This window comes from Sapajus apella, unplaced genomic scaffold (genome assembly GCF_009761245.1).
Source record: "Sapajus apella isolate SASKATOON/1434 unplaced genomic scaffold, GSC_monkey_1.0 scaffold17, whole genome shotgun sequence".
In the NCBI taxonomy this organism is placed as follows: Eukaryota; Metazoa; Chordata; class Mammalia; order Primates; family Cebidae; genus Sapajus; species Sapajus apella.
In genome coordinates this window covers 11,106,515-11,122,397 of record NW_022436957.1, presented here as the reverse complement: position 1 = coordinate 11,122,397, position 15,883 = coordinate 11,106,515, and the positions used below count along the sequence as shown (strand labels likewise).

Here is a 15,883-nt window from a genome sequence, read left to right as displayed (position 1 = left end):
TAAGGAAACTGGGGTTCAAATAATTTTGGCAATTTGCTGAATTGGGCAGAGAAAGTGATCAAAGTAGGACTTGAATCCTAGCAGCCTGGCTCCACTGGCCCATGCTCAGTCATCACACTAAGCTGCCTACAACAAAGCTTTTAGGGAAAAACTTTTGGAAGGTTAAATCGTCTGAAAAAATGACATTCTGCATTATGATAGGTATGTCTTCATTGTCAAATGAAGCAGATAAAATTACCTAGGGAATTTGGGGGAAAAAAAATTTTCCCTGATCCCTTAGAGCAAGCTTGTCCAACTCATGGTCTAGGACAGCTGTGAATGTGGCCCAACACAAATTCGTAAATTTTCATAAAAGATTATGAGTTTTTTTGTGTGATTTTTTTTTTTTGGCTCATCAGATATCATTAGTGTTAGTATATTTTACATGTGGCCCAAGACAATTCTTCTTCCACTGTGGCCCAGGGAAACCAATACATTGGATACCCCTGCCTTAGAGTCTCCTTCATAATGCATAGGCTGTTGAGTCTTTAGGGTGTGGGTGAGGGTGAAAGGCAGGGGAAGGATAAAAGTGTGGAAGCTCATTGACCTTCTTTGCCCTTCATTTTGCCTTATTGGGAATTATCAGATTCAAGCACTGGACACTATATTTGTGAACTAAATCTATTGCTTATTAAAATTGCCCCCCCAAAAGCCAGAGAGATTGACTGTTCTTCTCTTGGCACACACCACCAAACCGTAAAGGACTTTACATTCAGTAGCCTGTCTCCCTGAAAGTGGCTGGCAACAGAGCCTGATACATGATACCTGCTTCCCTCCTCTTCCCTCCTCTTCCCCCAAACCTCCTCTCACAGTGGGTAGGCAGCGTGGACAAGTTGCAGGAAGAAGTCTCTAGTCTTGATTTTGAATTTGATTTGTGTTTCAGATTGCTGGGCGGATCGATCCCCACTTCATGAAGCTGCGGCTCAGGGGCGCTTACTGGCCCTTAAAACTTTAATTGCACAAGTAAGTGAACCGAAGACTTGATCCTTCATGCTTATGCTATAATTATGCATCATTCTTTATTAGCTTTGGCTGTAGCAGAAATCTGGCTCACCCTATCCAGGTCCCACCATTGCCATTCTAGGCATGTATGCCCTCTCATGCATCACCATCTATTCTTCCTGCCTCCCCTTTCCTGGAGAGCTCCTTCATTTTCTGCCCAGTTCCCTCCTTTTCCTCTGGGCCTTCCTTTACCTCATAGGAAATTTTCCTATGAGGGATGATAGAGAGTGCTCTCAAATGAGTGTTGCATTAACTTACCTCATGCTCTTCCAGCATCCATTAGCACCAACAGTCCTGAAGTTAAATTAGTCAGCTATTGCTGCCTAACAAATGACCTGAAAACATAATGGCAGGAAACAACATATACTTGGATTTTTATGGTTTCTGTGGGCCAGGGAGCAGAAGGTGATTAGCTAGGTGATTCTGGCTCTGGATCTCTCACAGGCTGCCACATGTCAGCCAGGGCTGCAGTCATCTCCTGGCTCAAGTAGGGCAGGATCTGCTTTCAAACTCACTCACATGGTTGTTGAGAAATCTCAGTTCCTTGCCACATGAGCCTCTCCACAGGACTATGTCATGAGATGGCAGCTGGCTTCCCCCAGAGAGAGCACAAGAGGTACCTAAGAAGGAAGTCAAAGTTGTTTTATAACCTCATCTCCGCAGTGACATTCTGTCACTTCTGCCATATTCTACTCATTAGGTCTGAGTCAATAAGTCCAGCCCACACTGAAGGGGAAGGGATTACACAAGGGAGCCAATGCCTGGTTTCTGGGATTACTGAGTGCTATCTTAGAGGCTGCATATCCCAATGATACACTATTTCAAGATCAAGCATTAAAGTAGGTTGACAATAGGTAAATCTGACTCCGTAGGGAATATTTATTGAAGTCTTAGTTATGAAGGCTACTTTATTTATATTTATGACTACATCCCCAGCACCTTGAACAATGAGTAGGGGCCTAGTAAATATTTGTGAAATGATGAACGAAAGTGTGCAGGCTCCATTTACTTTGTATGTTTTAGAGTCTACATGTATACAGAGGAGGTGAGCCATTATATCTTTCTTCCACAACTTGGCAATCATCTGGCTTTCATGCCATTTTGAATTTAAACAGCTGGGTATACTGTCCCTCCCTCCCTTACTCCCTTCCTTCTTTTCTTCCTTCCTTCTCTCTTTCTCTCTCTTTCTTTTTTTCTCTCTCTCTGTATTTTTCATTTATGTATTTTTTGATTTCTCCTTTATGAGTTGTGTTACTTCTTTAAAAGGAGAGGCAAAAGGAAATCAGCATTGCCAGCAATGATCAAATGAACTTTGTACCTGACTTTATCACTTGCTTATTTATTTTTAAGTACTTTAAATTTGATGTGATTTATTATTTTAAATATGTAATATATTCACACAGTTCAAAAATAAAAATTATCTAAAAAGGTGGACTGGCCGAGTGCGGTGGCTCACAGCTTTAATCCCAGTACTTTGGGAGGCCGAGGTGGGTGGATCACCTGAGATCAGGAGTTCAATACAAGCCTGGCCAACATAGAGAAACCCTGTCTCTACTAAAAATACAAAAATTAGCCAGGTGTGGTGGCGAGTGCCTATAATCCCAGCTACTTGGAAGGCTGAGGCAAGAGAACTGCTTGAATCCAGGGTGTAGAGGTTGCAGTGAGCCCATATCACACCACTGCACTCCAGCCTGGGTGAAAAAGTGAAACTCCATCTCAAATAAATAAATAAATAAATATAAATAAAACGGTGCACAGTGAAAAGTCTTGCATTCACCTCTTGTCTCTCAGTTTCCCACCTCAATATTTTTATTGGCATATTTTTAATAGACTTTTAATTTTTGGATAATTTTAAAGAAAAGTTGAAAAGGATAGATAGTTTCCACATACACTATACCTTTACCAAACTTCCTTTAATGTTGACATCTTACATAGCTGTGGTACATTAGTCAAAAATAAGAAGTTAATATTGATACAATACCACTGACTAAACTGCATGCTATTGAGATTTCACCAGTTTTTCCTCTTTTGTTTTCCTATTTCTGTTCCAGGATCCCACATTGCACTGACTATACTTAATAAGCATGTTAGCTTCAATAATGTCATTAAATGTGTAAGGGGCATTCTTTATGGAAAAGTTCAACTTTTTCTTGTATACCCCTACTTCTTTACCCTTACACACTAGTACAAAATGTATTTGTCTACTTTTATAAACTTGGTTTTGCATTTAGATAGTGTGGTTAATGTGAGTAAAACATTAAGCCAATGTGAGTAAATGTGAGTAAAATATTAACCCAAGGTTCAGGAGCTCTTGGTTACAATGCTGGCTATCACTGACATCCAGTCTTAAAAAGTATTTGAACATTCTACTCCTCCATTTTCTCATGTACAATTGAGTGATCTACTCTAGGTGATCTTTCGGGTCTGTCCAGTATTACATTTCTACAATTTCAGGGATTCTGAAGTTTTACACCCTAACAGTTTTTTTCTAGCACACTTCTGCCACCTTGTGGACCAACCTGTTTTTCTTATTTTCTCAAAAGGAAAAGACTTTTTCTAACTCTTATTAGATGCCCAGTTTGAAATAGGTAGCACAGACCTAGAGTAATGGTATCATATTCAGGACATGAAAATAGACAGAATTCAGGAGTCAAAAAGAGGCCTTATGATGAAGGGACAGACAATTATGAGAAATCACAGCTGCTGACCACAGCAATGACACAGCCAGAGATCTGACAGAAGATAGTGGGCACATAAGTTGGAGTTTGGGGTTCAGGGTCATGGCACTGAATTTTGGAAGCTTTCAGTGGGTCAGTTACAAGGCAGAGGATCAAAAGCAGGACTCAGCTGGGAAGGACAGGCCAGGGACCTAATTCCTTTTATAAATGAAAAATAAAATTCGAAGGCCTCCCAATCATCTGAATGTACCCCTCCTCTCAGCCAGGGCATTCTAAAGTTAACCTGAAAAATTGGTTCAGGCCATGACAGGAAAGGAGGGTTGAACATGCCTTATTATGCACTCCTCCCTTTTGAAATTCAGGAAAAGATGACCAGAATTTAACATCAACACAGGCCTTAATTCTGATAAGAAACATTTACAATCTATTCTCTCTGAAGCCTGCTACCTGGAGACTTCATCTACATGATAAAACTTTGGTTTCCACAACCCCTTATCATAACCCAGATATCCATTACTATTGATAATAACTCTTTCAATCAATTGCCAATCAGAAAATCTGTGAATCTACAATCTGGAGCCCCAGGTTCCCACTTTGAGTTGACCAACCTTCCCAGGCCAAAGAAATGTACGTCTTATAAGTATTTGATTGATGTCTCATGTCTCCCTAAAATGTATAAAACTAGGCTGTGCCTGACAACCTTGGCACATGTTCTCCAGATCTCCTGAGAGCTTGTCACGGGCCATTGGTCACTTATATTTGGCTCAGAATAAATCTCTTCAAATATTTTACAGAGTTTGACTCTTTTTGTCAAACACTTTTGCAGATAGAATGTGATCATCAGAGGGAAGGAAATGATAAGAGCCATGTTGTTAAAATCAGGTTATGAAGTCAGAGTTGTCCAGCAGCTAGGCTGACCTTGTCATCTGTCACATGGACTCCAGGACAAGGAAGGCGATGCATGGTAGTATGGGGAGGGAGAATGTGTTAGGATGGGGTGGAGACACTAATATCTGGGTGAGGAAATGAAGATTAGGAGAAGCCCCCTAGCCCCAGACTCTAGGACTTCAGAGACCTCTGCACATAGTGGAGTCATGGCCGAAGCAGTGCTGCTACTACACAGCATATGAATCCCAGGAGCACAGTCTACTTAATCTTAAGCCTGGGAGTTATTGTTTTGTTCCAGATAAAATCTGACCTCCTGAACTTGTCTGCACTCCAGCATCTGTACCTCATACCTACTGCTATTCACACCCACAGTAAGCCCATGCCAGCCTGTTCCTAGACTCATAGTGACATCTCCGTGGCTCTCCTTACTTTGGTCTTACATCCATACTCCTGCAATCAACCTTCCATGCTACTACCAGTAGGCTCCTTAAAAGGCTAATCTATTAGCTCCAGACCCTCTGCAGCCCAGCAGACTTCATAGGTGCTCCATTTCCTCTAAGACATGTACTCCCTGTTTGGAAATCAAGGCCTTTCATGACCTAGCTCCAGCTTACTATCCTCCTTCATCTCCTCCCATCTCCTGTTTCTTCTTTCTGTGGGTTCTTCCTGTTCCAGAAATCCAACTGTGGCCTTGCCACAGGAAGCAACAGGAAGCAACAGGAAATAACTTCCTGTTGCTTCCTGAATTTGCAGTTTCTATTCTCTCCTAATGGCATACTCTTTCTTGGTCTTCCCAGCTTGAAGCATTTTATGCTTCAACTTTTAGGTAAATACTACCCCATTTGCAATGTTTTTCTTACTCCCGAAGCCAGATTCAAGGATATCCTATGCTCCCAAATGAATTTTGGACATACTTCCAGTATAGCAATATTCTTGCTCTTTTGTCTTTCGTTTTCTGCCTCCCCAGTAGGCTCTGGGAGAAGAGAGACCCATATCGTAAGTTTTGAAGACCCAGCTCCTAGTACATTACCTGCTCCAGAATGCAGAATTAACATTTTTTGGGTAAATGACTGTGAGATTCTCACATGCTGTGTTGTTTAGACTCCCCTGATCATAACTTCTACTTCTCTCTCTATGGTGCTAATATTATACCCACAGACTGTGAAAATGTCAGAAACATGTGAAACAACATTGCCTTTTTTTTTTTTTTTTTTTTTTTTTTTTGAGACAGAGTCTCGCTCTGGAGTGGAATGCAGTGGCCCAATCTCAGCTCATTGCAACCTACGCCTCCTGGGTTCAAGCGATTCTCCTGCCTCAGCCTCCCGAGTAGTTAGGACTACAGGTGCACACCACCATGCCCAGCTAATTTTTGTATATTTAGTACAGACGGGGTTTCACCATGTTGGCCAGGATGGTCTCAATCTCTTGACCTTGTGATCCACCTGCCATGGCCTCCCAAAGTGCTGGGATTACAGGTATGAACCACTGTGACCAGCCAACAGCATTGCTTTCATTGCTATCACAAATGCAGCATTTCACTCTCTTCTGCTGGGCTTGGTGGCTTGCACTTGAAATCCCAGCTACTCAGGAGGCTGAGGCAGAAAGATCACTTGAGGCCAGGAGTTTGAGACCAGCCTGAGCAACATAGTGTGACCTCAGTCTCTAAAAAATAAATAAACTTGCTTCTCTCTAAATTATAGGGTGTCAATGTGAACCTGGTGACAATTAACCGGGTGTCTTCTCTCCATGAGGCATGCCTTGGAGGTCATGTGGCCTGTGCCAAAGCCTTACTGGAAAATGGTGCGCATGTGAGTACTGCCCCTGCCTACTTGGGTCTGTCTGGTCAAGCGCATCTGCTAATGTCTAAAGATAGTTTACCTTCCTGATGGCTTACCCACTCTGGGTATGGGCTGGGCTGGTTCTATCCATGTCCATATTCCATCATTCAGGCTACTCCTCTCTTCAGCTTATACCCCTGTGTGTAAGTATTCAGACATGGCGATTTACAGGAATCTTTCAAAACTGTGCTATTGACCTTAAGAAATCTTTATTGTTTTCTTTATGCATTCATCTGTTGATGGACACTCGGGTTGCTTCCAAGTGTTGGCAGTTGTGAATAGTGTTGCATCAGACATGGGAGTACAGATACCTCTTTGATGTACTGTTTTCCTTTCTTTTGGGTATATGCCCAGCAGTAAGATTGCTGGATCATATGGCAGCTCTATTTTTAGTTTTCTGAGGAACCTCTACACTGTTCCCCATAATGGTTGTACTACTTTATATTCCCACCAACACTGTATGAGGCTTAAAAACAAAATTGTAAAGAACAATAGAAGACACTCTTAATTCAACACCTTACATGAACAACTATTTTAATTGAGCAAAATTATCATAATAAATGTGCTTTTAATAAATAATAAATTAGGGGTAATCTACAGAATTGAACTTTATCTTATTTTAAATTTATCTCCTAGCATTTTTCAAAGGGTGACTGAGGTGCTATATATAATACAGATATCAGAATAGAATCATAAAATCACAACTTCTAAAAATCTTCTGTGTTTAGTTGTCGGATGCTCTTTGTTTCTAATTTTATTGTTTAATTCAGTCCTTGCATTACTTACTTATTTTATTTTAAGACAGAGTCTGGCTCACCCAGGCCGGAGTGCAGTGACACAGCTCACTGTCACCTCTGCTTCCCCGGTTCAAGTGATTCTCTTGCCTCAGCCTCCCAAGTAGCTGGGACTACAGGCACATGCTACCACACCTGGCTGATTTTTGTATTTTTAGTAGAGATGGGGTTTCACCATATTGGTCAGGCTGGTCTTGAACTCCTGACCTTGTGATTCGCACTCCCTCAGCCTCCCAGAGTGCTGGGATTACAGACATATGTTTAACATACAGTAACACATAGGTGTGAGCCATTGAGCCCGACCACATTATTTATTTTATGAGCTGCAATGTTTTTAAGTGCTTAATGACAGTTTTTAAAATTTTATATGGAAGTTGGGTTTCTACATGAAGAACTGAATATAAAAGTCTTCCTTGTGAAAACTAATTTTTCTGATGCCATTGTGGTCATGCATTTTTTTTTTCTTTTTTTTGGAGACAGTTTCTGTTGCCCAGGCTGGAGTGCAGTGACGCAATCTTAGTTCACTGCAGCCTCTGCCTACCAGGTTCAAGTGATTCTTCTACCTCGGCCTCCTGAGTAGTTGAGATTACAGGCACCCACCACCACACCCAGCTAATTTTTGTATTTTTAGCACAGATGGGGTTTTGCCATGTTGGCCAGGCTGGTTTCAAACTCCTGAACTCAGGTGATCCACCCACCTCGGCCTCCCAAAGTGCTGAGATTACAGGCGTGAGCCACCGTGCCCAGCTAAGTGGTTGTGCATTTTCATTAGGTAGTGCTTGTCTAAGTTACCACTTAGCTCATGGTTAATGATGAAGAAAGGCTCTGTGAAGGCCATTTCCTTTCAAGCTAGATAACTGGAGTTATAGGCAGACTGCTGACAATGTCAGGTCAGAGAGGAGGCTTTCTTGGGCACAAAGAGAAGAATAAGACATGTTTCCTTGTGTTTGTCAATTTTATAAAGAAACAGCCAATAAATACTATATCACACCATTTAACATTTAAATCAGAATGAGAAAAGAAATAAGAGAAAGTTGGTCCATCAGTAGACAGTCCCTCATTATTGGCAGTCCCATGAATACTTCAAACTCAGTGCATCTGTAACTGTGCTTATCATGTTCTTCTGTCCAGGACCTGCTCCTCATCTTGGGTTCCTAGTCTCAGAGGCCTGGTGAAACATCCTCTCAGTTTCACAGGCTCCAAACCTGAGAGTCATCCTATTTCTTTCATCTCCCTGTCTAATTAATGAAAAACTCCTGCTAATTTTACTTTCTAAGTATTTCCCAAGTCTATCCTCTCCTTTGTCTACTCCCATAGTCATCTAAATTATTTGTTATATTATCAAAATGATTTCTCTTAGTGTTTGTCTTCCCTAATAGAAGTCAGCCCACTCAAAGAGAGGCAATTGTCTTAGGACTGTTTCCAAAACATTATTAGCACCTAGTAGATGCTCAATAAATGTTCGCTGACATGAACTAATAGAGAAATTTATAGGAAATCACATAAGACAACTTCCTAGACTGAGGATGAGGATGATACTTAGTAAAACATAAATCAAACCAGTCCTACCAAATGTTTTTTAGTAAAAATATAAATAGATTAGAAACCCCTAGCAATATGAATTTATACACATTTCCCCCTGACGTTGTATGTCTCTGCCATCTTAGCATCTCATCTTTAACTTTCCAACTTAATGAGGATTTGGCTGGGTGTGGTGGCTTGTATCTGTAATCCCTGCACTTTGGCAGGCTTAGGTAGGAGGATCATTTGAACCCAGGAATTCGAGACCAGCCTGGGCAACATAGCCAGACTCTGTCTACAAATAATTTTTTAAAATTTGTGGGTCATGGTGATGTATGCCTGTAGCCCCAGCTGTTCAGGAGGCTGAGGCAGGAGGATCACTTGAGCCTAGGAATTCAAGGCTGCAGTGAGCTCTAATCATGACACTGCACTCCAGCCTGGATAGCAGAGCAGGACCCTGTTTCAGGGGTTATATTGGAACTCTGGAGACAAATCTTTTTTGTGTCCAAAGCAAGGACATAAAGAATCCTGATTATCACAAGTTTGTATCCTTAGTTGTTGAAGCAAAGTGGTTTCATATCAAAAACTTGGGTGTCCTACATTTCAATGGCATCAGAAACTCCCACCATTCCTGTAGTTCCCGATGTTCTTTCCAGTCTGTTATTGATACACAAAGATGCCTCCCAGCCCTGCTAGTTCTCATGTGCCTCCCACATCCCTACAAGGACCAAAGATGGCTGCAGATACCATGTTGATGGCTGCTTTCTAGGTCCCTTTGGGTTGGTCATGTTATCTCTAGGGGTAACAGCTGGCATGTGTAATTTGTGTGGATTATAGTAGACCAGAGAGGAAGCTATGGCAAGAAAGGGGAGAATTGCCAAGGAGAGTTTTTTGTAAGCATGAATGTTGGAACCACATCTAGCTGATTTCTCCAGTGCTTTTGGTTCATGCCATGTTTTTTCATGATTCAGAGGGGAGTCATATTAATGGAAATTGGAAACAATCGTTGTTGCCGTGCTTCAGCTTACTGGGTGACACGTAATGTTTTAAATGTTTAACATGTAGCAACTCATCGATCCACCCAATAACTTCATGAGGTTTCATAATACTGTAAAGATGTAGAGTTCCCTCACTTATTTCCCAGTGTGGGAAATTTCTCTAGGCAAATACATAGGAAGACATACTTGGAGATGGTGAGAATGAAGTAACAAATCCCCTGGGTCTCTCTTTGCCCATCGTTAGGTCAACGGAGTGACAGTTCATGGAGCCACACCCCTCTTCAATGCTTGCTGCAGTGGCAGTGCTGCATGTGTCAATGTACTGCTGGAGTTCGGAGCCAAGGCCCAGTTTGAGGTGCACCTGGCCTCGCCCATCCATGAAGCAGTGAGGAGAGGTAAATGAGTCACCACAATGCATTTAAAACATTAATGGAATCACTCCAATCTGTATGAATCAATGGTCTAGTGTTAGTCATGCAAGGGTGACCCTGATCTTTCTCACCATTGGAATATGTGTGGCTTAGAAATCCCACAGCAGTAGCTTCAATTTGCCTATATCTTCAGGAAATACCAGTGTGGCACAAAACAGTTCTTCTTATAACTTGGGAATGCTTTCCTATCTCAGATTTCCCATTTCCTGGGGATAGTCTATTGGCAGGCCCTTCCAGAGCCTCTTTGCTGGTGTTTTGGTGGCAGCTGGTACAGCCAAGGTAGTAGTTGTGACTTCCCAGAATTGTACTATGCTTATGTCTCTGTCCTTCGTAGGCAAGAACAGCTTATCCTCCAAAGCCATAAAATACCAGTCACTAACCTAAAATAAGTTATGAAAGTATCCGAAAGCCAAGGCAGATACTATCTCTAATGGAATAGTAAATGTAACTGCTCATAATAAGTTACACAGTCTAGATGGGCTGATGACTTCAAAGTCATAGTTATTGAAAAGAAAAGGCTGCAACTTTCCAAAGTATAGCATTGGAAATCTTGAAGTTGACTCTAGACTTCTGCGTTGTCAGTTAATTTCAAAGTGAAGGAAAATAGTACATTTAAGGAATTTTAAAACTATGTGCACAGACAAGATATGAATGAGAAGATGCCACTGAAAGGAGAAGGCCATTTGTCAAAGGTCACACCCAAAGAGCAACATTTTGATGATAGCCGGTGAGGGAGTTCTCTTATACTGAGATCAGAAATACAATGATGAACTTAAAACATTCTAGACATAATGATCTTTGCTAGTGTAATTGGGATAAAATACTTTATTTCAAAAGGCAAATGTGAAAGATTTGTTCCAGGTTATTAAACATGTCACTTGCCAATTTTTTTCCAGTGGACTACTTTAAATGATGCAAAAGACCCAAATGTAAATTTATCTATGTCTTTTATGTTCTAAATGTATTTAATACATATTTACTAATTAATAACTGATGTTAGTCATTTCCCAAACATCGTGTAAGTCCTTTAAGTTGTAGAGTTATGAACTACTTTAGAAATGACATAAAAGTCTTTTTTTTTTTAAAGACCAAATCTGTGTTATCACCCAGGCTAGAATGCAGTGGCATGATTTCTGCTCACTGCAACCTCTGCCTCCTGGGTTCAAGTGATTCTCCTGCCTCAGCCTCCCAAGTAGCTGGGATTACAGGTGCCTGCCACCACCATCAGCTAATTTTTGTATTTTTAGTATAGATGGGGTTTCACCATGGTGGTCAGGCTGGTCTCGAACTCCTGACCTCAGGTGATCCACCCGCCTTGGCCTCTCAAAGTGCTGGGATTACAGGCGTGAGCCATAGTTTCCAGCCGTAAAAGTTTTTAAAAAATATTTAATATTGATTTGAAATAAATTTTTGAAGTAAAAATTAATATTGTTTGTATTTTCATACAAATGTTTAAAAATTGATAAGTATTGGGAATGGTTTGAATTAAGTATGTCTGCAGTGCTTAGCTGTATACGGAGCTTTTGGTAGCTGTGTGCCTATAAAACATATATGCTCATAATAAACACATAATTTGTATATCTCTGTATATTTTTCTGTATTGTAAAGCATTTTAGGGATAAATATCCATGGAATAGAAGAATGATTAACAAATTCATTATTTTATACACTTTATATTAGTGCTACCCATTTAACTTTTCTGTATTCATTTCTAAAACTTTCTGAGAATATTTAAATTTAACTCAAACTAGGCTATTTCTTGCTCTCAAAAAAGACAAGAATTATTAAAAAATATGTATTAAATACCCTGTATTTTCTAGGTAGTTTTAGGAACTTAACTAGATATTATTTCTGGATTCTTAAAGCTCTAAACTTCTATGAACAAACTGCATCATAGTTTGAGTCAATACATTGACATATTGATGCTGTAATACAGGTATAATATTTAATTATGTGAACAAATAGTTTGAATCAGCCGAGTCCTGTTTGTACATTTTGATGCATATTTATAGTTAATTTAGAATTTGTGATAAATCAGGTTGGTCTAAAATGAAGCTAACTTTTATGTTATCTACAAAGAAAAGGTTGGCTAAATTAATTAGTATTGACATGTTTTTTTTTAGGGAGACATTTAAGTCTTCAGAGAGAACTAACTCTTTGTAAACTCCCATCAATACCTGAGAAGCACTCTCCCGAACAAAGCATTCACAGGTTGCAAATTAATCATGTCTATCTCTTTTTTGGGCAAACTCTCAAAGGAGAATGCTTGCTTACATAGTTGTTGTTAGCCACTGAATTTAAAACTGTATTTGAAGATATATATTTATTTATTTATTTGTTTATTTATTTATTTTTTTTTTTGAGACGAAGTTTCACTCTTGTTGCCCAGGCTGGAGAGCAATGGTGCAATCTCAGCTCACCACAGCCTCTGCCTCCTGGGTTCAAGTAATTCTCCTGCTTCAGCCTCCTGAGTAGCTAGGATTACAGGCATGTGCCACCACGCCCTGCTAATTTTGTATTTTTAGTTGAGGTTTCTCCATGTTGGTCAGGCTGGTCTCAAACTCCTGACCTAGTGATCCACCCACCTTGGCCTCCCAAAGTGCTGGGATTACAGGCATGAGCCACCACGCCCAGCTGTATTTAAATATATTCTATACTTAAGACTTCTTTCTTTCTCATAGGTGTTTTCCAGAGTAACCAAAATAAGGTTGCAGGCCATATATCCAATCTCACATGCATGGATAAAGCAGAGAATGAGAGATTTGTAATGGAGAGGGGACAGAGTTTTCTTGGGTTTGAGCACTAGCTTTTCAGAGTAATAATAGGCCTAGTCATTTATCCCTCTGGGTGTTGTCACTTCCGTTTGTAAATGGTAGCCTCATTCTGGAGAGAGATTTCAGCTGTGCTCCTTGGAGCCCTTAAAGTTAATTCAGGGGCTGCAAAGAGGAGTTGGAGAAGGGAAGCATGGGCATGCTCCTCTTTTTTATTGGTATTATTTTGGGGATTTCTACCTAAGATTTCCAAAAATAAACAAAAAAATTTTTTTCTACTACAAAAAGAGATCTTGATTATTTCTTTTTCTTTTTTCTTTTTTTTTTTTTTTATTTTGAGATGGAGTCTCGCTGTGTTGCCCAGGCTGGAGTACAGTGTCGCAATCTCGGCTCACTGCAACCTCCACCTTCCAGGTTCAAGCAATTCTCCTGCCTCAGCCTCCCGAGTAGCTGGGACTACAGGCGTACGCCACCATGCCCAGCTAATTTTTGTATTTTTAGTAGAGATGGGGTTTCACTGTGTTAGCCAGGATGGTCTTGATCTCCTGACCTTGAGATCCACCCACCTCGGCCTCCCAAAGTGCTGGGATTACAGGCATAAGCTACCGTGCCCGGCTGATCTAGGTCATATCTAAAGCCCATTTCAGATAAGCAATCCTATAATTCTGTGAATATTTAATACATCCCTTACTTGAATGAGGGTATCTTGTGTTCCACCAGGTCACAGAGAGTGCATGGAGATCCTGCTGGCAAATAATGTCAACATTGACCATGAGGTGCCTCAGCTCGGAACTCCCCTGTATGTGGCCTGCACCTACCAGAGGGTGGACTGTGTGAAGAAACTTCTAGAATTAGGTAATTGCCAAAAATCTTTTCATGAAAAAACCTGTTAACTTTTTTGGTTTTCTGTAGCTTCAAAGACGAAGTTCTTATCATGCTTGAAAAATATTTGGTTGGCATTTTATGTTTGAATGCTGTAAATAGAACTTCTCTAGAGAAATGAGTGTATTTCTCAGGCCTACATCCTTTGATGTTAACTCCATTTACCTGGTATTGTTCTCCCTGGTTGTCAGAAGATGGCTGCCAGCAATACCTGGGCTCACAGCCCTCCTTATCCATACACAGCAAGAAAGCGCATTGGTTATTTTTGAATCACATGCCCATCTTTGAACCCTTCATGGGGGCCAAGGGAATACAATACATTGATTGGTCTAGGCCTAGATTTCAGTCTACTCTGCAGTTATTAGGTTTTACTGGAAACACAAGAACTAGAACTCACAAGAAGGTGGTTTCTCTTTGGGAAATCTAGGTATGCTTGCCAGGAAGGTGCTGCAAGTAAAAACAACAGACATTTGCTACAGGCTAGTTTGTATCTATCCTGCTATGGTATTTATTTATTTTAAGAGAAATTCTAAAAGGCATATACAGAAACTGAGAGTCCATGGAAAAATGAAATATCTTTTTTTTTTTTTTTGAGACGAAGTTTCGCTCTTATTGCCCAAGCTGGAGTGTAATGGCACGACCTCAGCTCACTGCAACCTCCGCCTCCCGGGTTCAAGTGATTCTCCTGCCTCAGCCTCCCGAGTAGCTGGGATTACAAGTGCACACCACCACCATGCCCGGCTAATTTTTTGTATTTTTAGTAGAGATGGGGTTTCACCATGTTGGCCAGGCTGGTCTCGAACTCCTGACCTCTGGTAATCCACCTGCCTCAGCCTCCCAAAGTGCTGGGATTACAGGTGTGAGCTACCGTGCCTGGCCAAAAACATGAAATATCTTGAAACTATTATTTGCTTAAAGATTCAAGAAACTTAGTCCCTGACATAAAGGTAGAGATTGTAGTAAAAACCTTTATTTCCCATCATTTACTGTTCTCTGCAGTAAGTACAGTAAGTTCTTTTTTTTTGAGCCCCAAATAATATAAATACTAAATAAACTTAGCTTTATCTTTTGCCCCAAAACATAGTAACCATGGAACAGGAGCCTCAAATACTTTATTTTATATGTCACATAGTTTGTATGGGAAAGCAAGTATTTAAAATGACTAAAAATATCTAAATTCACTTTTCTCACCAAAGTATTTTAAGTAGCCTTAGTAGGCATTGCTGAGGTTCTAGGCTTAAATTGCATATTTTCTTTTCTTTTTGAGACAGAGTCTTGCTCTGTCACGAGGCTGGAATGCAGTGGCGTGATCTCGGCTCACTTCAACCTCTGCCTCCCAGGTTCAAGCAGTTCTCTGCCACAGCCTCCTGAGTAGCTGGGACTACAGGTGTGCGTCACCATGCCCAGCTAATTTTTGTATTTTTAGTAGAGACAGATTTCACCATGTTGGCCAGGATGGTCTCGATCTCTTGACCTCATGATCTGCCTGCTTTGGCCTCCTAAAGTGCTGGATTACAGGCATGAGCCACCCCACCCACCCTAAGTCGCATATTTTCAAGGATTTGTCACATATGTCATGGTACTTAAAATGTCTTTATATGCAATGACTATATTTAAAGCTCGTTGTGCTTTACATTACCATGTAGTGTTGAATTGTGGCCATCTGTTTTGTTAAGGGGCCAGTGTCGACCATGGTCAATGGCTGGACACCCCACTCCATGCTGCAGCGAGGCAGTCCAATGTGGAGGTCATCCACCTGCTAACTGACTATGGAGCTAACCTGAAGCGTAGAAATGCTCAGGGCAAAAGTGCACTTGATCTGGCGGCTCCAAAAAGCAGCGTGGAGCAGGCGCTCTTGCTCTGTGAAGGTAAGCAAAGGCTGGGTATCCATTCCTCTTCTATAAGCACAGTCTCTCTCCTTCCTGTCTCATCTGTAGCATTTTTTCCTTTTTCTTTTCTCTTTTTAATTGAAGGTGGCATTGTGGGAGGTGACAAGCTCTGTCATCACTGACCTGTCTTCTAGGATTTTATATGCTGTGTA

The 15,883-nt window shown here is 40.8% G+C and overlaps 1 protein-coding gene across 5 annotated transcripts in view; it reads left to right on the top strand.

Moving 5' to 3' along the window:
* Positions 1 to 15,883, top strand: part of ASB11 (ankyrin repeat and SOCS box containing 11) — a 32,407-nt gene that overhangs the window by 12,483 nt on the left and 4,041 nt on the right. For 3 of the 5 annotated variants that reach the window (XM_032285947.1, XM_032285948.1, XM_032285949.1), the window contains exons 2-6: positions 923 to 1,002; positions 6,308 to 6,415; positions 10,003 to 10,153; positions 13,681 to 13,815; positions 15,519 to 15,710. In XM_032285947.1, coding sequence (XP_032141838.1) covers positions 923 to 1,002; positions 6,308 to 6,415; positions 10,003 to 10,153; positions 13,681 to 13,815; positions 15,519 to 15,710 — 666 coding nt within the window. The remainder of the gene's footprint in view (positions 1 to 922; positions 1,003 to 6,307; positions 6,416 to 10,002; positions 10,154 to 13,680; positions 13,816 to 15,518; positions 15,711 to 15,883) is intronic. The other 2 variants (XM_032285951.1, XM_032285950.1) reach the window with 2 other exon arrangements.